Source organism: Gekko japonicus, unplaced genomic scaffold (assembly GCF_001447785.1).
Source record: "Gekko japonicus isolate JY-2015 unplaced genomic scaffold, Gekko_japonicus_V1.1 scaffold2627, whole genome shotgun sequence".
Classification (NCBI taxonomy): domain Eukaryota; kingdom Metazoa; phylum Chordata; class Lepidosauria; order Squamata; family Gekkonidae; genus Gekko; species Gekko japonicus.
Window position 1 is genome coordinate 53,440 of NW_015167135.1, and position 16,907 is coordinate 70,346.

The 16,907-nt window shown below is 46.4% G+C and overlaps 1 protein-coding gene across 1 annotated transcript in view; it reads left to right on the forward strand.

Moving 5' to 3' along the window:
• The window catches only part of LOC107111997 (opsin-5-like), a 32,170-nt gene that overhangs the window by 13,189 nt on the left and 2,074 nt on the right, over positions 1–16,907 (forward strand). Inside the window, exons 5-6 of the mRNA XM_015413052.1 lie at positions 1,770–1,778; positions 2,628–2,872. Of these exons, the coding sequence (XP_015268538.1) occupies positions 1,770–1,778; positions 2,628–2,872 (254 nt within the window). The remainder of the gene's footprint in view (positions 1–1,769; positions 1,779–2,627; positions 2,873–16,907) is intronic.

Below are 16,907 nucleotides of genomic sequence, written 5' to 3' on the forward strand. Positions count from 1 at the left end.
TGAAGTCAGGGGAAAGCCCTTTCTCCCAGCAGAATATTTAGATATTTGTGTGAAGTAAGCTTGAAGAAGAAGAAGAAGACGAAGAGATTGGATTTATACCCCGCCCTTCACTTGGAGTCTCAGAGCAGCTTACAAGCTCCTTTCCCTTCCCCTCCCCACAACAGACACCCTGTGAGGTGGGTGGGGCTGAGAGAGCTCTGACACAAACTGCTCTTTTTCAAGAACAGCTCTTATCAGAACTATGGCTTGCCCAAGGTCATCCAGCAGGTGCAAGTGGAGGAGTGTGGAATCAAACCCGGTCCCCCCAGATTAGAAGAAGAGAAGAGATTGGATTTATACCCCGCCCTTCACTACCCAAAGGAGTCTCAGAGCGGCTTACAAACTCCTTTCCCTCCCCCTCCCCACAACAGACACCCTGTGAGGTGGGTGGGGCTGAGAGAACTCTGACACAAACTGCTCTTTTTCAAGGACAGCTGTGCCAGAGCTTGTGGCTGGCCCAAGGTCACACTAGCAGGTGCGAGTGGAGGAGTGGGGAATCAAACCCGGTTCTCCCAGATTAGAGTCCACACACTTAACCACTACACCAAACTGGCTCTCTTATTGTCTAAAAGAGTTTAATAATAACTTTGCCCTGACCTGGACAGCCCAGACTAACCTGGTCTCATCAGATCTCAGAAGCTAAGCAGGGTCAACATTGCTAAGTATTTGGATGGGAGACCACCGAGGAGGCCCAACGTTGCTACGCAGGGGTAGGCGATGGCAAACCCCCTCTGAACGTCTCTTGACTTGAAAACCCTGCGGGGTCGCCGTGAGCCAGCTGTGACTTGATGGCAAAAAAAAAAAGTTTGAAAAGGCAGCGTGGCAGTGTTCCCTCTAATCCTGCCCCCCCCCTCCCGGGCACAGCAGTTCACATCCTGAGCAGAACTGAACTGCTGTAATCTTAAAATGCAAAGTAGAAAAGGGATCACAGTGTGTAGATGGCAAATATGCAAACAAAGAGCCGTGATATAAGGCTTATATAAACACGCAATAAAGAATATGTTAAACTGTTAATGGAAGGAGGAGGAGGAGGAGGACATTGGATTTATACCCCGCCCTTTGCTACCTGAAGGAGTCTCAGAGCGGCTTACAATCTCCTTTCCCTTCCCTGCAACAGATAGGTAGGTAGGGCTGAGAGAGGGAGGTGGGGGGGTGAGAGAGCTCTTTTGAGGAATGCTCCTGAGAGAACAGCTCTGAGAGAACTTGTGACTGACCCAAAGTCACACCAGCAGCTGCATGTGGAGGAGTGGGGAATCAGACCCGGTTCTCCCAGATTAGAGTCCGCGCTCCTAACCACTACACCAAACAATACAGAATGTTTTAACGTATTTTTTATTGAGTGTTTGTATAAGCCTTACGTCACGGTGATTTCTTGGCATCTTTGCCATCTTGACGTGGGCAATGGGCAGTGCAGGACCCCACACGGCTCCTGTGTTAATGAGCGGCCGCTCACGCCCACAGTTTGGAGGGGACACTGCCGTGTGGTGAAGCAGCGAGTGTTGGGCGAAGATCTGTGGGACCAGCTAACAGATCTGCACTCTTGTAACGAAATTTAACTGGGTGGACTTGGGTCAATCACTCCTTCTCAGCCTGACCTACCTTATAGGGCTGTTGTGAAACATAAAACGGGGGAAAGAGAAATGACGAGTGAGATAAAAATGCGATAGCTATAAAGACAGTGCCCTGCCCTGGACGGCCCAGGCTAGCCTGATGTGGTCAGATCTTGGAAGCTGAGCAGGGTCGGCCCTGGTTAGCATTTGGATGGGAGACCACGAAGGAAGCCCAGGGTTGCTACACAAAGCAGACAATGGAAGAAGAAGAAGAAGAAGAAGATACTGGACTTACACCCTACCCTTCACTACCCGATGGAGTCTCAGAGTGGCGTACATTCCCTTTCCCCTCCCCACAACAGACATCCTGTGAGGTAGGTGGGGCTGAGAGAGCTCTCTCTCTCGAGAACTGCTCTGAGAGAACTTGTGACTGACCCAAGGTCATGCCAGCAGCTGCACATGGAGGGGTGGGGAATCAAACCCAGGGGTGGGGGAAACCACCTCTGTTCATCTCTGGCCTTGAAAACCCCACCAGGGGTAGCCGTAAGTCAGCAGCGACTAGACAATACTTTCCACCACCACATGAAGACAGCAGATATCAAAAAGTTACCTCGATTACAGCGTCGGTTTTCACTGTGTTTAGAAAGAACACCTGTGATTTATTAATTATCCTGTCTTGTAAACTTTGGAATAATCCTACCTCTGATATAACCAGGGCCGGCTCCAGATTATTTTGCACCCAAGATGAGGATCTCTTATGGTCCCCCCCCCACCGCCGTGCGCCCACCAATTTTCAAAAATAAATGCATTTTAGGAAGAATGAAAAACACAAATAATCAAGAAACTCCCAGAGTACGGGGCCGGGTGCAGTTTGGTGCCCCTAAGGGCCACCCCACTCTAGGCGATCGCCTAGTTCGCCTAGTGAGTGAGCCGGCCCTGGATATGACAACATCTGTGCTAGGGGTAATATGCAATATGGCATTACACGAGGCAACAGAAAGTTTTTGACTTCTGTGTTTTAATATTTCCGCCCACTAGGTGGCGATGTTGATCTGTGCAGGATTTCTCATTGCCTGGATCCCCTACGCCGTGGTGTCGGTGTGGTCTGCGTTCGGAAGACCCAACTCGGTCCCCATCAAAGTCTCGGTGATACCGACCCTGCTGGCCAAATCAGCAGCCATGTACAACCCCATCATTTACCAGGTCATTGACTGCAAGTCGGCCTGCTGCCGGCCGCGTGGTCTCAAGCTCATGCAGAAGAAAAACTCCATGGAGAAATCCAGGTATTTCTTCTTTCAGGGCAGGGCTGTTTGTCAGGGCTCTGGTGGGGTCTCTTTTTTAAAAGACAGTACGACCCTCTGGTGATACTTTGGAAGAGGCACATAGTGTGAGGACTGCAAGACACAATGATGCCGTGTCAGTGGCTGGAACGGGGAAAAGATCCGGGATCGTTCTGCAGGGATCACAGAACCTCCCATCTTTCCCTCCCCGGAAGCCAGTTCCAGGTGGTCAGCTGTGTCGGGCTGACGCAGTAGAACAAATTGAGAGACCGGTGGCCCCTTTAAGACCAGCAAAGGTTTATTCAAGGGATGAGCTTTCGTGTGCAGGCACACTTTTCCAAATACACCGGAATGGAAGGTAAGGTTCACTCTTATAGACAGCCAATTTACACATAACATGATGAAGATGTGCAAAGACAAAACAAAGATGACAAGCTAAGGTTATAAGGTCAACAGTTGTCAAGCAATACATATGTCAGTTTGCTTCCCTCAATGAGAAAGGATACCTTTACACATTTATCTGCTATTTTGACATATTTATTGCTTGACAACTGTTGACCGTATAACCTTAGCATGTTATCTTGTTTTGTCTTTGCACATCTTCATCCTGTTACATGTTAATCTGCTGCTCAGCCCCTGCCTATAAATTGGAACCTTCCCTTCCATTCCAGGGTGTCTGAAAAAGCGTGCATGCACACTGAAGCTCATACCTTGAATAAAACTTTGTTGGTCTTAAAGGTGCCACTGGACTCTAAATTTGTTCCCCGGAGGTCGTTTCTGATTCCCGGAAATTTGATTCTGGGATTACGGGACTCCTGTGAGCTCTTCTTACTGGGGCTACTGTAAGCTCTTGGAGGATTGGCTGCACTAGGGGTGTGTGGCCTAATATGCAAAGGAGCTCCTGTTACCAGTAGAGCCCTGGAGGTAATGGCCACAGGGGATCTGCAATCAGGAGGGAGAGGGGAAAAAACAGGGTTTCCAGTGGGAGACTTACCAGCAGTGGGCGGGAGATCTCCAGTGACATCATTTAACCATAGAGTTTGGGTGAATGCTAGAGTGCTGGCCTCACACAGTGATGTCACTTCCGGGTCATGCCAGAAGCGATGTTACTGCTCCTCCCATTTCCTCCCTGCTGGCCCACTGAGTGGCAAACAACAACAAAAACAACCGCGATGTTATATTATGAAACTATATTTAAACTACTATTCTGTAGTGAATCGTATTTCTTCGTCCCATTATCAAAATATACGCATACCAACAACGGGAATTGCATATAATACCATTTCACATAACAGCTTTTTCTAAGTGGGCTGAGCGAATAGCATTAGTTTGCACATCACTGAAAAGAGAGGAGAAAAACAACTACATTGATCAGCCATCTTACGTTATCACTGAGTCTTGCATGAAAACCTCCATAATGCCTACCGTAATGTTATAAATACTTACACAATTCTAATCCGTGAATCAACACACAACATTCTTCCCACTTCAATGAAACAGATTCTTTCAGCGCTCATGATATGCCCAACAATCTTAGTGGCATCAGGGGACAAGGGCTGCCGGGGGGGGGAGATGTATCCTGCTAATTCAGGAGACATACAAGTAACAATGTGTACAATATTTACTGTTTACTGATTTATTTGAATTTACTAACGCATGGCATATGGAATCCCAACAATATAAGTTTACAATCATTCAAAGGCAGGGCTATTTTTGGGCAGGAACGCACAGGAACGGAGTTCCGGCTGGCTCCCGAGTTGGCCACGCCCAGCAGGGGCTCATTAGCACAACAGGCCACACCCAACAGCAGAAACTCATTCGGATTGGCTACTTTAGGGGTGTGTGGCCTAACATGCAAAGGAGTCCCTGCTACAAAAAAAGGCCCTGGGTTTTGACAACAGACAAGGTAAACAGAATAAGAAGCAAAAGGTGGGTGTGGCTGGATGAGCACACTTCTGGCAACATGGGGGTGCGGCCTAATGTGCTAACGAGCTGTGCTGTCAGGGGTGTGGCCTAATAGGCTAATGAGTTTCTGCGGTTGGGTGTGACCTATTATGCTAATGAGTTCCTGCTGGGCTTTTTCTACAAAAAGAGCCCTGTAAAGGCATGAGTCTCCAGGACACCTGGCAGCTTGAGGCAAAACCGTTCCCTTCTCCCTCTCCTGTTAATGGAGCTACCCTGAGAGAAGAGAGTGGCAGGGTGATTTCCCACACCCCCTTTCCCCTGCATCCCCGCCAACCCCTGTGGCTACGACTCCATCCGACCTTGTGGTTCTGTGCACTGATCAAGATAAGTTTGCCCAGTTTAAGCAGAAGACACGCACGCACGAGGCTCTGATTTTAACAGCCACGGGCTGTTTCATCTGCCGTGACTCCCTTCCTTCCTTCCCACAGGCCATACACCATATCTGCCGAAATCAAGTCTGAAGAAATGGATGAAACTTGTCTGGAGAGGGCATAAATCTCGGGTGACCGCCAGCTCAGCCCGGCTTCATCTGCGTATCGCTTGACAAGCACAGCACCTTCGTGTCAATGTGGTTTTCTCCCCCCACTTCTTTCGTCGGTGTCACGCAATCCACCGAACCTAACTGGAAGACACTTTTAGAAATGTTGCCTTTTAAAGATATCCCCCTCTTTCTTAACCTGTTGCTGCTTTTGAATCCCTCAGAAAAGTCCCCTTATAGAGATATCAGAGGTGGCATCCAAAGTATTAACAATTGAGTGAAACTGGTGGACTGGGACACCCCCGCCTCCCCCCCCCTTTCTGCTGCTCCTGGGGTCCAGGGACCCTCGGTAACAGGATGGGGGCTCAATTGTTCCATCTGTCTGTAAGACAGGAATAGGGTATTGCTACAAATGCTCCCTCTAAGCCGTGTGGAGTCCCGTGAGCAAAAATCCTACTTTATGAGCTACTGGAATTAAAATTGTGAGTGAGTGATTGGGCTACTGCATAAATTTAGTTTGCTCTGGGGCCATCCTTCCTAAGACAAGAATGTGTGAGCCAGAGGCTAAAAAACTGTGAGCTGGCTCACACTAACTCAGCTTAGGGGGAACACTGGGACAGGCCTTTTCTGCCAACTGAAGGGATTCACCCAGCCTCCTATGATCGGGGGGGACACACACACACACACACACACACCAGATTAGTTTTAACCTGTGAACTTTCCCCAGTTACCAGATGTTTCTTTATTTCTTTTATTATATTTCTAAGCCAGCCTCCCCCACAGGCGGGCTCAGGGTGGCACACACAAAAAAAATCCCACAGAATAAAACATTTTACAAACAGTCAAGCAACAATCCAGTTTAATGTCCTTAAGGGAGCAAGGTTGAAGGTTATGGATTTGCTGCCACAAGGTAAGCTTTGCGGTGAGTGAGTGAGCAGGACCCCGAGACCCCCGAGGCTGAGTTGGATATAAAGGATCAGAAGATGTATTTATTTATTTACAGGCTGCTTTCAAGGATCAGATCAACAGCACAGGTCTCCCAGGTTGTCAGAGGGGAAACCTGGCCGAGGTGCAGAAATTTAAGTGACTTCTGGCTTTGGGGTAGGATCGGAATTTCCTTCGATGCTTTCAGCCGCAAACAGGCTTTCAGTGACTCGCCAACAGTTGCCAGACTGCCCAGTGCTGGAGGGGGGGGGGGTCTCCTGCTTTTGGGCGCTCCTCTACCCCCGCAATCACCCCCTCTTACCAGCAGGAACCCAGAAATCATTGCGACATGCCTACAAAACCTGGAAGTGATGTAGGCACATTGGGGACATCAGGGGGAGACGCTCTGGTTTTGGGGCAAAACTCTTATGATTTGAAGTGAATTCTACCATACAGTTTTTGTTGGGAATATGTGTGGGTTGCAAGGTCTCATCCAGTCATTATAGGGTTCATCGGCTTTACCTTGTGTACTATCGTTTAGACTGACCTGGAAGGGAGACTTGGCTCAGGGCCAATGGGAAGATAGCTCAGGAAAATCTCAGTCTGTTTACTAGCAATCATTGGTTAATGTAATCAGGTGATTTCCTTCTAGGGGTCAAGAAGAAAGAGAAGCTCCATTACAGTTGTTGAGAGACCGTGTGGCCTGCCTGTTTTGTAGCTGTAGAAATGTAGCCTTTGTTATTTTGTAGGTTTCCTGTGCACCCTACCCTTAGAAATAAAGATTTTAAACAGAAAGAAATGCCTCCTCTCCAGTGAAGCAAAGATCCATTGCAAACTCTGAATATCCAAGTATGTAAGTATTTTTGCCTATTTTCCCAACAGTTTTGCCCCAAAACCAAACATCCCTGATGTTCCTACCCCACTTCTTGTTTATGTATGCATGTTGCGACACCCCTCCTCACTCTGGGAAAGTCCCTCCCTTGCTGGTGTGACGATCAGACCTGGCAACCCTAGACTAGCCACCAGGTTGGATCCTTTCTCATGCACAGGATCCCCCCCACCCCAGCCTGCCCTATTCCCAAGAGCAGGGCTATTTTTGGGCAGGAACGCACAGGAACGGAGTTCCGGCTGGCTTCCAAGTTGGCCACACCCAGCAGGAACACATTAGCATAATAGGCCACACCCAACAGCAGAAACTCATTAGGATTGGCTACATTAGGGGTGTGTGGCCTAACATGCAAAGGAGTTCCTGCTACAAAAAAGCCCTGGGTTTTGACAACAAACAAGGTAAACAGAATAACAAGCAAAACGTGGGTGTGGCTGGATGACCACACTTCTGGTAACATGGGGGTGCGGCCTAATATACTAATGAGCTGTGCTGTCAGGGGTGTGGCCCAATATGCTAATGAGTTCCTGCTGTTGGGTCTGGCCTATTATGCTAATGAGTTCCTGCTGGGCTTTTTCTACAAAAATAGCCCTGTCTTTCCCTGGGCCGGCTCTGAGCTCCCCCCCACTCTCTCCTGGAGGCAGACCTGAACTAAAGCTTCAACTGCGCTCCCCTCCAACATCCCACCCCCCTCCTGAAAGGCGATTGGATGCTGGAGCATCACTCACTCCCATAGGCTCAGATGAGCAGCTGCTAGTTCCCTTCAGGTGCAGAACAGTCGCTTGTCCATCACGGGTACTCGGTCGGTTTCCTGCTCTTAGGTTCACAAAGCAGAGACGAGTGTGTTTGAAGCAGCACCCATTTATTAGCAAGGAGAAAGAGGGCTAGAAGCAACTGGCTGCAGGACGAGGGAGCTCAGGCAGTCCCTAATTCTAACTAATGAACAGGACTAACTGAGCAGGGACCACCACCCCATGAGACTAAACCAATGCACACAGATATCAGAGGGGCGAAATAGACTGCTCCATTACAATGCATACAATAAATACACCATGAGGGGAAAGCTGGAGATCTGCAATGGAAGAAGGGAATTGGGGGGGGGGAATTGCTCTCCCCTTCTTCCCAAAGGAAAGTTCTGTCTTGCCAGCAAAACAGCACCTTTGGATCCGGCCTATTGTAAATAGATGTTTTTGAGCTGGGTGTATTTGTCACACTTAGGCTGTGGTCAGATGGGCAGTTTGGTCTGATATAGTTGCTGTTCCCTTGTGGATTAAATGGGCTCATTCACACAGCCACAGCAGGCATGTGCCCTAGTTGTGCCCACCCCATCGTATGACGCGTTGGATGCAGAGTAAACAGCCACCAGAAAAAGTCCAGTGATGATGGATGTCCACTCTGCATGCATGGGAGTGCACACAAAATGGATGGGAAGTCTGAACTGTCCGATCCATTCCAGGTGTTTTTTTTTGTACCTACTCATGATATGGGCATAAGCGCATACACCAGGAAAACTTTAAAAAAAACGCAACCCAAACCACACTGTGTGGATAACTCAGTGTAGCACCATGAATGATCAACCATGGGCCCTGTGCGCTGTAAAGGCGCCTCAGGGTGTGGTGTCTGACCGAGATTCTCCATTCCCGAATGAAACTGAGAGATTAGTGGCACGACCATACCACATAACCTTCCAGTCTGACCGCAGCCTTAGTGTTGACTCTCTGACCTGCCCACATTTCATTAGATAAGTATCACATATCCAGTCAACATGGTTGCATAGCACTCAAACAGCAAAATAAATCAAAAGTCCAGTGGCACCTTAAAGACTAACGATATGTATTTCAGTATAAGTTTTTGTGGGTCACAACTAGGAATGTGCATTCAGATATTCCCTCCCTCCCTCAACCTTACTGGTATTTTCCTGATATATTCAGTTGTCCAGATGGTGCCTGGAATTTTGCAAGATACCAGCAAATGAACACTTCCAGAAATATTCAGGAGTAACTGACAAAATTGGGAGTCAGCATTTTACGGCTCCCAGCACTGTTTTTTCCACGTTAATTTTGCTGTGTGTCGGTGTCAGTGGCTTCTTGCCCGGGCTTGGAATTAGCTTGCCAGGTTGGTTTGGCTCAGATTCTGTGCTCTGCAATTAGTTCTGCCGGTCTTACAAGTTGCAGTGCTGTGTTCTTTGCTCAAGTCAGTTTGTGTTGGATTCTTGGGGTTGACATTGTCTTAGGTTCTCTGGTTTGAGATTGCATGGGATTCCCTGATTTGACTTTTGCTCGGCTTGCAACAGTGTTTCTTGTTAACTCAGCTTGGCTTAAATATTATCTGGTTTGACATTGGCTTGGATTCTCCAGTTCCCCAGATAGATTTCCCATAAGCTATAATGGAGCTGAATAATATCAGAATCCTGCAAATAACCAGGATCCAAACACCAAACTGATATCTGGAGCACGAATAACCAGGAATACCAATATTTTCCGGCTCCCTGATAGCCAGATTTGAAAAATACCCCACCCCCCGGTGCACATATTTTCATTAGTCTTTAAAATTCCACTGGGCTTCTGTTTTATTTTACTATAACAGACTAACATGATTACCCCGTGCCAACACAAATCAGTCTATCTACAACAAATAACTGAAGGCGCAGTCAAAGCAAACTGTGCTCTGCTATTGACATGTTCATTGTCTAGTTGGAAAATGTTAAATAGAACTGTAGGTGTCTGATGCATAGCTCTTCTTAACCCCCCCCTACTGATGATTAAATTATATACTATAAAAAAAACACCCTACTGATGATTAAATTATATACTATAAGAAGTTGTTGACAGTGTCCCCACCCCCAAATTAAATAATCTGTGCAAATATGCTGTGCAATATTTTTTAAGAGGACAGGAGGAGCAGTTGTATAACATTTGTGGGTTTTTTTTCATCCCCACTTTAACTAGCCCTGTAAAGAAAGTGGGCACATTCAAGCACCGGTTTTGCTCATGAACTGCTTGGCCATTATGCTGCTCAGATGCCTCTGAAATAATTTGGATGTGTCTGTTTCTCATGACTGTGCTGCTTTCTTGCACAGCTACCATGTTAGTTTTGCAGTGGCGGCTCCCCCAATCCTCTGCTGCCACCGCCAGTTTTAAAAGGCACATTGCTAAAAGGAAAAAAAATTATATCATTTTGAGTTGAGACTTACTACTTAAGTGTCTCTGTCTGCCTTTGGTGTCTGTCTGTCTGATGACAAACTTACTTGTCCCTCTGTTTACTGGCATCAGCAGAACAAAATCTACATATTTCCCCCCAATTTTGGCTGATTAGCACTATTATGCCATGATACCTGGAATATCACCTAACAGCAGAAACAGTTCAACAGTATTGATTTCTGTCTTCATTTAATTGCTGACTGTTACAAGCAGTTCACAGACTAACAACTGGAAATAAAGCAATCAAAGCTTCAGCAACCTGGCTCTATATAATAAGGAGCGACTGCGCAGGGGCAAAGCTGTTCGACAGGAATTTTAACAGTCACCATCAAGGCTATTTGATATGGAACTCACCTATATCTACTCAGGGGAGGCAAGCATGGTAAGTCTGCCTGGTGATCATGTCTGTGTTGCCATTTGCAGAATGCATAAAAGGAAATGGTTTCCACACCGTCCAGCAAGGGAGATCTCTTCATGTTTAAAATTGATATAGAGTGCATTGTGGTCATGCCCGTAGCTACAGTGGGGCATCTTGGGGCCAGGCCCCCCTGACTTATCATCTAGCCGGTTTATATTATTTTTCGTGTGCACCACCACAAATGTGTGGTGCACTGGGCTGTCACTGGTTGGAAGAGAGCCAGTTTGGTGTGAGAGCCAGTTTGGTGTAGTGGTGAAGTGCACGGACTCTAATCTGAGAGAACCGGGTTTGATTCCCCACTCCTCCACTTGCACCTGGCTGGATGACCTTGGGCAAGCCGTAGTTCTGATAAGAGCTGTCCTTGAAAAAAAGAGCAATTTCTGTCAAGAGCTCTCTCAGCCCCACCTATCTCACAGGGTGTCTGTTGTGGGGAGGGGAAGGGAAAGGAGTTTGTAAGCCGCTCTGAGACTCCAAGTGAAGGGCAGGGTATAAATCCAATCTCCTCTTCTTCCTCCTCCTCCTTCTTGTAAGTGGGTAAGATATGCATCTCTTTCTGGGAACACCACTAGTCAGACACAACAAATTATGTTTATATTTATTTTTTAATTTATTCTTTAGATTTGCATCCCCAAAGGCTCAGGGTAGCTAACAAGGGCATAAATGCCAGATTAAAACAGTAAGAACAGTATAAAAATACAATAATACAACATAATACAGTTATTAAAAATATCGGGGCTCCAATACTCACCTGGATCATAAAACCAAGATGGTGTTCTGAAGATGTTATAACAGAACAACAGCAGTATATGTCCCCGCAGCCCTGTCGTCCGCCAGGGACGTCTCGCACTCCCGATGATACCCGCACCAGCGGTGGTAGAGTGCGGTGATGGAAAAAGCGTTGGTGGAATAATGGTGGCGGTGGCTTCTAAAAAGCCTGGCAGAAGAGCTCCGTTTACATGTCAGTTCTTCATGGGCTTCATGGGCTCATTGGGTTGGATCCATTCAGGTTTTTTCCACTCAACCTTGCCCAATTCTGTTCCCTAATACAGTCCTCATCCCACATGGCTTTTGTACATGCAGGTCCCATGATTCTCAACGTACCCTTTTCTAATCATCCCCGAGGACCTCTCCTTCCTCTTTGGTGGTGGGAAGTGCCGTCAAGTCACAGCCAAATTATGGTGACCCCCCTCGTGAGTTTTTCAAGGCAAGAGACAAACAGAGGTGGCTTGCTTGTAAGGCAGTCAACAATCGATATAGGACCAAAAATTGAATGCTGTCTGAAGCAACAACAACAAAAAAATTGATTACTATTAAATTACCAAATAGAAAAAAATCCCATCCAGTATTTAAAAATGCACATTTTAGTGTACCCTAATTTAATATACTTACAATTTTATACTTATTCCCAGTTTTTCAATTGGGTAATTTAGTATTAATCAATTTTAAAAAAAATTCTCCATACAGCATTCCATTTTTGGCCCCATAGCAATTGTTTACTGCCTTACCAGTGTAACTGAGGCTTTGCTAATGTTGTATTCTGTACTATTTGACCTCTGAAGAAGGCTCTTGTGGGCCAAAATGCATCAGGTCATATATGGGTCTTTCTGTGTGTTTGTCACTTTGATTATTTTATGGGGCTTTATTTGGGCCCCTACAAGGTTTTTATGTATATATAGTTTTAAATAAACACGTGTACTTTTTTTCTATTGATTCCCATTGATGTTTTTAACTTTTGGCCCTTTACTAGTGCTCTAAACTTCCTTTGGAGATTTTTGGTTGATTGGTTTAGTTTTTCTCCCCCACTCTTTGTGGGCGCTTATTCCTCTTTAGTCCGTGGAAAAGCTGGTTGGTTCTAACCCTTTGTTACAAACCCTCTCACATTATAGATCTGGAGTCCTACAGATATTGCCTTCCGTTTGAGTTCATCAAAATTAAATTTTGAAACTGCTCTGACTACCTGTGCCTCTTGACACAATGGGCAATGGCGTGCCTCCTGAAATCATTATGATATAGGAAGTGTTAAAAATAACTAGATGGCAGTATAAGACAGTGTAAAAGAAGTTTGTTCGTTTTTTTAAAAAAAGGCAAGTTCGTGTTAAACTAATTCTCAGATTTAATACACTGCTGGCATGGGAAATGGTGGTTTTGTTATCAGGTATGTGACTGAACAGATAACTGTAAAGCTTTGATGATACCTCACCGCCAAGTTAAGGGGAAAAACTCTTGAAATATCTTGCAGATTTCAATGTCTTTTACTAGTAAGTGCAAGACGGGGAACCAGGGTTTTTTATGCCTTGCCTTTCTCCTCCGTGGAGCCCCAAAGCAGCTTACATTGTTTTCCTCTCCTCCATTTTATCTTCACAACAACCCTATGAGGTAGGTTAGGCTGAGAGTGCGTGACTGGCCCAAGGACACCCAGCCAGCTTTCATGGCAGAGTGGGGGTTCAAACATGGGTGTCCCAGATCCCAGTCCAATACCGCAATCAGCTACACCACCCTGAGTTTCTACAGTTTGATAGAGAAGGTGTTGCAATATAAGAGATATAAGGGATCCGCATTCCTACTTGTATCTGACGAAGGCAAGTACTGATAGCTAGAGATGGCAGCAAGCTGGTCATTTTTGCTGGCAACATGGGAAAGGAGTTTGTAAGCCGCTCTGAGACTCCGAGTGAAGGGCGGGGTATAAATCCAGCCTCTTTTTCTTCTTCTTGTGCCTTCTCTTGATGTCACCTGCTGATGCTGGTACAGGGCTGAATTAGTTAGGATTGTTAGTGCCATGCAGAAAGCCTGAAGTTAAGGAAGGGCGGGGCTTCCATCCTACTACAGCCCAGGGTCCATAGACACCTGACACCTTTCTGGTACTGTACTGGGAGAAACTGGTGGTCCATCATCGGCTTGACTTCATAGACAAGCCATGTGACACCAGAAAATATGAGTATAGCATCAGGTTTTGGTTAATTGTTTTAATGGTGTTTCTTATTTACTAGTGCTCTAAACTTCCTTTGGAGATTTTTGGTTGATTGGTTTAGTTTTTCTCCCCCACTCTTTGTGGGCGCTTATTCCTCTTTAGTCCGTGGAAAAGCTGGTTGGCTCTAACCCTTTGTTACAAACCTTCTCACATTATAGATCTGGAGTCCTACAGATATTGCCTTCCGTTTGAGTTCATCAAAATTAAATTTTGAAACTGCTCTGACTACCTGTGCCTCTTGACACAATGGGCAATGGCGTGCCTCCTGAAATCATTATGATATAGGAAGTGTTAAAAATAACTAGATGGCAGTATAAGACAGTGTAAAAGAAGTTTTTTTTTTTAAAAGGGCAAGTTCGTGTTAAACTAATTCTCAGATTTAATACACTGCTGGCATGGGAAATGGTGGTTTTGTTATCAGGTATGTGACTGAACAGATAACTGTAAAGCTTTGATGATACCTCACCGCCAAGTTAAGGGGAAAAACTCTTGAAATATCTTGCAGATTTCAATGTCTTTTACTAGTAAGTACAAGATGGGGAAACCAGGATTTTTTATGCCTTGCCTTTCTCCTCCGTGGAGCCCCAAAGCAGCTTACATTGTTTTCCTCTCCTCCATTTTATCTTCACAACAACCCTATGAGGTAGGTTAGGCTGAGAGTGCGTGACTGGCCCAAGGACACCCAGCCAGCTTTCATGGCAGAGTGGGGGTTCAAACATGGGTGTCCCAGATCCCGGTCCAATACCGCAATCAGCTAAACCACCCTGAGCTTCTACAGTTTGATAGTTTGTGTTTTAAATCCCCATCAGAAGGTGTTGCAATATAAGAGATATAAGGGATCCGCATTCCTACTTGTATCTGACGAAGGCAAGTACTGATAGCTAGAGATGGCAGCAAGCTGGTCATTTTTGCTGGCAAAATGGGAAAGGAGTTTGTAAGCCGCTCTGAGACTCCGAGTGAAGGGCGGGGTATAAATCCAGCCTCTTTTTCTTCTTCTTGTGCCTTCTCTTGATGTCACCTGCTGATGCTGGTACAGGGCTGAATTAGTTAGGATTGTTAGTGCCATGCAGAAAGCCTGAAGTTAAGGAAGGGCGGGGCTTCCATCCTACTACAGCCCAGGGCCCATAGACACCTGACACCTTTCTGGTACTGTACTGGGAGAAACTGGTGGTCCATCATCGGCTTGACTTCATAGACAAGCCATGTGACACCAGAAAATATGAGTATAGCATCAGGTTTTGGTTAATTGTTTTAATGGTGTTTCTTTTTTTATAGTGGTATGACCCGGGGTCATTTCCTGCAGGAGCACACAGGAGTGGAGCTCCAGCAGTAAAGAGCCCAGGGGGCGGGCACATGCAACAAGCCCCACCCCCTGCTCCCAGCAGCCCCAGGCAGGGGCTTGATCGGGGGGGGGATGGGAAAGCCTCCCTCCCTCCCCATCTGTTTGCCCTCTTTCTTTCTTTCTTTGTTTCCGTCTCTTTCTTTCCCTTTCTTTGTCCTTTTTTCCTTCTCTCCTTTCCCTCCTCTCCCTCTTTCTTTCCCTTTCTTTCCCTCCTTCTTTCCTCCTCCTCTCTCTCTCTCTTAAGTTATGCTAATGAGTTATGCTAATGAGCTCCTGCACCTCTTTTTCTATGAAATGACCTCTGGGTATGACCCAGTTTATAGAAGAGGGCCATAAAGAAGAACAGAGACAAAAATGATGTTTAAAAATAAAACATATGAAGATGTTGATGATGTTTTGTTTAAGCCTTCTAGAAAAGAGAAGAGCACTGGGGATGAATTGTCTCCAAGTCTTTAAATAGCTTCAAATAATATTAGGGTCAGTGCTGGAAGGGAATTAGTCCATCTCACAAGATGGTAGAATAGGAAGTCAGCACACACACACACACAAAAACAGACGCGGAGGCTAAAATTTCCCAGCTGCAACAAGAACGGAGAAGATTCCCAAGAGAAATGCAACACTATTGTAGATTAGATTAAAATAATACATTAGCGGGGGATGATTCATCATAGAAAATACTAGAACACATTGAGGAGATTGTTTACAGCGGTAAAACTAGCTTAATGCGTTAGAATGATTTATAGTACGAAAAATTCCTAAATGGTCACAATTTAAATCCATGGTTGGTAATTATGGTGAGACTGGAGAGCCACCCCCTCTGGGTGTTGAACGGATGGGTAGGGATAGGCACAAACCGGCAGATGAGCTAAAGTCCGTCATGGATTTGGGCCGGTTCGTGAAGCCACGTTTGCAAACTGAAGGACCACCACGAACGTTCACGAATTTTGATACCGTTTCTGGTGGTTTGTGACGTTCGAATTTTGATGTAGTTTGTGGTGGTTCTTTGTGAAACAAAAACAGTTGGGAGCCATTTAAACCTGTACTTTCTGCTCCCCATGAAAAGCTGAAAGCAGGGGTTTAAATGGCTCAGAGCCTGGGGCTGGCTGGGGCTAGCTGCTCAGGGAAGCCTCTTTAAACAGCTGAGCAACGGGAGCAGTTTGCTCCACGTGGCTTAGCTGTTTAAAGGAGCTTTCTTGGGCACCCAGCTCCTGGGGCTAACTTCCTAGGAAAGCCCCTTTAAACGTCTGAGCCGCGGGAGCAGACTGCCTTTGTGGTTCAGCTGTTTCAGGCACGAACCTCATGAACCCGGTTCGGTTCGTATGCGCGCTGACTGGCTTTCTGGGTTCCTGTTTAGGTTTGTGAACCAAACCGTAAACCAAACCGTGAACCAAACCACATTTTTGTGGTTCGTGCCCATCCCTACTGATGCGTTTTCATTGGTGCATCAGAGGGAAACCTGCAAATCTCCTCCCGGGGAGGGCAGGGCTTGAGAAGGTAAAGGACCTTGGTGGGGTAGAAGGCTGTAGATCCCACCCTCTGAAGCAGCCATTTTCTCCAGGGGTACCAAGCTCTGTTTCCTGGAGATCTGTTGGGATTCCAGGAGAACTCCAGGCCCCACCTGGAGGCTGGCAACCTACATCCAGCCATGGCTTGCCTGTGGAAATGGCACTGGGCCACCCAGTCTGGCGGCTGCCCCCACTTCCACCGAAGAAGAAGAGAAGAGATTGGATGTATACTCTGCCCTTCACTACCCAAAGGAGTCTCAGAGTGGCTGACAAACTCCTTTCCCTTCCCCTCCCCACCACAGACACCCTGTGAGGGGGGTGGGGCTGAGAGAGCTCTTGACAGAAACCGCTC